We start from the raw sequence: 3,251 nt of genomic DNA on the forward strand, positions 1-3,251 counted from the left end.
GGACACTATCGGCAGCTTAGTCGATTCGAAGGTTTAATTAATGTTGGTATTTTACTCATAAAATGAGACTGTAACTGATAGCCCCACATAATAGTTGAAATAGTTGGCAAGCCCCAGCCTTGAACTTAATCCTCAAAAGTCCCAGTCATGAGAGAAATGTGAGGATCAGGTTATGGCTACAGAACGGTCTGGAATTCCAACTTTTAATCTCACCTGAAAAGACTTCACAGAAGTCAGCAGCTGGCAAGCTGCAGCAATAAAGTTACTGCTGACATAGCCACGGCGAGAAAAGCAAAGCAGAACTATGAGGCCCAGAGAAATCAAGCAGAACACACACATCCCGTGTTTGCTGCGGGGAGGGAGAAAAAGCCCTGAACAGAGAATTGCTCTGGAAACTCGGGGATGACCAAAGCTGTCAGGAGCAGAAAGAGAAGCCAGCGAATGAAACCCGGAGCAGAACAGGTCCATGCCCCTCCGAAGGAGACAGGTAAATACGTGATGGAACAGCTCCCCCTGCAGCCCCGGCCAAGCGAGAAGCCGCATTTCTGTCTCTCCCTGTTAAAACCCTCTCAAAACACTCACCTTGTGACACTTGTAGTAATAAGCGAGAAGCTGGGGCATCCGATCGATTTCGGTGAAGACTTTAACAAACGTTTTTGCCTGATCTAAACAAAACAAAAGAACAGGCAGTTACTGGCCAGTCTCAAAGCCGAGGGTGAGAGAACTCAACTCGTCCTTTAAGGCACTTATGCACAACGGCCTGTACAGCAACCCCCTCTGTCACCCTTTGCGTGCTGCTCTCCTCAGACAGGAGCACCGCCTAGAACCCACACACCAAAGAGCAGGGAGCAGACACGAGGAATGAATCCAACTTCTGAAACTTAACTTCTTAACCAGCCTCTGCTGTTAAAGAGGATAAATCCAGAGCACCGCCTAGAAGGAGCTTGTTATCTTCCAGCAGCGAGCCACTATCCACAGACCAGAACAGACCTCACAAAGCCCCGAGCTTTGCGTTCGCCCTCCTCAGACTGGTACCCAGGGCAGCTGCCTGCAGACCTGCGAAGGGCGGCAGCTCTGGCAGCAAGCTTTGAAAGCCAAGCTCCTCAAAGGTCATTTCGGTGCTGTACGGGGATGCCTATAGTCCTGCCCAGGAAATACACCCGGGGTTACACCGGGGAATTAGGAACGAGAGCTTGTTTTTCAAACAGCACCCAGAGAGTAGAACACTACGGAATTCCAAGTGTCCTTCAGCTGGGAAATGGCCAGACGCAGACTGTGGGGATGCTCAGGGATTCACGTTGCATTTATAGGAGCTGGACCTCAGGAAAAAACATGACTAGACAGTAAAGAGAGAAACTCTCTTCAATGGGAAAAAAGCCCACGTCCCCACAGGCCCAGGCCTGGTTTTGACAGAGAATGCAAACAGCGCTCGACGCGGGTTATCGTGAGCTGCTGCCCAAGGAGTGGACCTTCTGCTGGCTGCCAAACAAATCTCCTTCTCGATTACAGCACCAAGGAGTACCAGAAACGCCCAGCGGCACCACGATAACGTAAAGCCCGAGGCCTTCTGCTTACGTGAGCAGCACTTGCCACTCGGAGAGCACCCAGGGCGTCACTGAACGCTGACAGCTGGGCAGCCCTGCCTCAGCACCTCCCTTTCACACATCTACACGGAAGATGAAGCCAGCTCTCACTTTCTGCATTTCCCACAGCGGCCACTGAAGTGTAGGAAGATCAAAGATGGGCTGGGCCACAGGTGAGGCAGAGCACGTGGCACTTCACGGCATCTGGCTCCAGCGGACAAGGCACAGAACCCGGAGACAGCAGCCTCCAGGCCAGGAACTCCCCACCCAAACAACGCTCTACTTTTTAAAGACAATAAACTCTGCCCATGACTGGGACACCAGGAGTTACTGACCCACAGACTGGGAGTTAAAAGCAGCCACGATCTGGGGGCTGGCCATGGCCTCCAGCCGGTTCTTCAGCGCCTCGAGGTGCACGCACTTCTCGGAGTAGTCCGGCGTGTCCACCAGCATGGCCAGGCTGCTCTGCATGCTGGTCAGCTTGGCCGAAATCACAGGCACGTCCTGCCATCAGGGAAAGGCAGCCCCGTTACCACCATGACCTCAGGAAGCACCTGTTTCATTACAGCATTTTGCAGACACGTACATGTTTTGGAATCGCTTCAAAAACCTGCTTCTAAAAGCAATTTCCCTGGAAAGCTGATGGCACGAAGACCACAAAGAAAAACAGGAGCTTCTACCTGGGTTTTAAGAGTCTCTTCAATGTCTGCACTCAATGTGCTCCACTTGTCTGCTTCCTGAAGCGACTCGGCAGCCAATTGCATCCTGGATTTCACTCGGTCAATCTCTACCAGGACCTGAAGGGAAAAAAACAAGAGTGTTGCTGACTGAAACAAAAGATGATGGCCACAGATACCAGCACTTGGCTTGGATTTCAAAAACTGGGTGAAAAGATCGTGCTGTTACAAGCAGGAAGGAGTTGGCTGAAGGAGCTGGAGATGGGAAATCAAATTCCAAAGCCAGCCAACGAACGGCTACTTTGAACGGGGGATTTGTACTTTCAGCATCCACTTAGCCTGGAACAGGAGCCCAGTGGAGAGCAGGCAGGACTGCAGACAGGGAGCCGCGGCCCCAGGCAGGCATCAGAGACATCACCGGCCCTTCTGAAGGAAACGCAGATCACACCGGTCTCTGCACGCACAGTTCCTACTATTTCCGTACCAGTGGTTTGTCTGTCTCGAGTTCACAAGATTGTTCAATGTGAATAAGCCCAGAAATGAGATTAAATCCCAAGTAAGACAAGGACCCACCTGCATCGACTGAGCTGTGTCTTCTTCAAATTTCTTGATATCTTCTTTAACAAGGACCATTTGCTCCTTCAGGAATGTTGCCTCTTGTTTCAAGACTTCCACTTCCCGGAGGACTCTGGGCATGTTCTGGAGAGCCTGGTGGCTTGTTTCTGCAGAAACATCGAGCAGGACAGTGAGAAGGGTCTATTTTTTTAAGTATTAAAAAAACAGACTAAAACTAAAAAAAATAAAACCACCAAACAACAAAACTTCAGTTATGTCTTTAAATTTAAGTATCTATTTTATCACATAATATTTCTCTTTCTATTTATTTATTTAGATAACATCAGCTGTTTAACCATAGGAGGTCTGGTTTGGGGGCAAACTGGGCCAATAGAAACCCACAACCGTTCGGGCTGGAAAAGCCCTTCCAGCTCCT

At 50.0% G+C, this 3,251-nt stretch overlaps 1 protein-coding gene across 1 annotated transcript in view; it reads right to left on the bottom strand.

Moving 5' to 3' along the window:
* The window catches only part of COG7 (component of oligomeric golgi complex 7), a gene marked incomplete at its 3' end in the record, with an annotated part of 20,892 nt that extends 17,918 nt beyond the window's left edge, over positions 1-2,974 (bottom strand). The window contains exons 1-4 of the mRNA XM_010145897.1: positions 2,834-2,974; positions 2,264-2,380; positions 1,919-2,087; positions 583-665 (exon numbers count right to left, since the gene is read on the bottom strand). Coding sequence (XP_010144199.1) covers positions 583-665; positions 1,919-2,087; positions 2,264-2,380; positions 2,834-2,956 — 492 coding nt within the window. The remainder of the gene's footprint in view (positions 1-582; positions 666-1,918; positions 2,088-2,263; positions 2,381-2,833) is intronic.
* Positions 2,975-3,251: the final 277 nt, after the last annotated feature.

Source organism: Buceros rhinoceros, unplaced genomic scaffold (assembly GCF_000710305.1).
Source record: "Buceros rhinoceros silvestris isolate BGI_N320 unplaced genomic scaffold, ASM71030v1 scaffold34270, whole genome shotgun sequence".
Taxonomy (NCBI): domain Eukaryota; kingdom Metazoa; phylum Chordata; class Aves; order Bucerotiformes; family Bucerotidae; genus Buceros; species Buceros rhinoceros.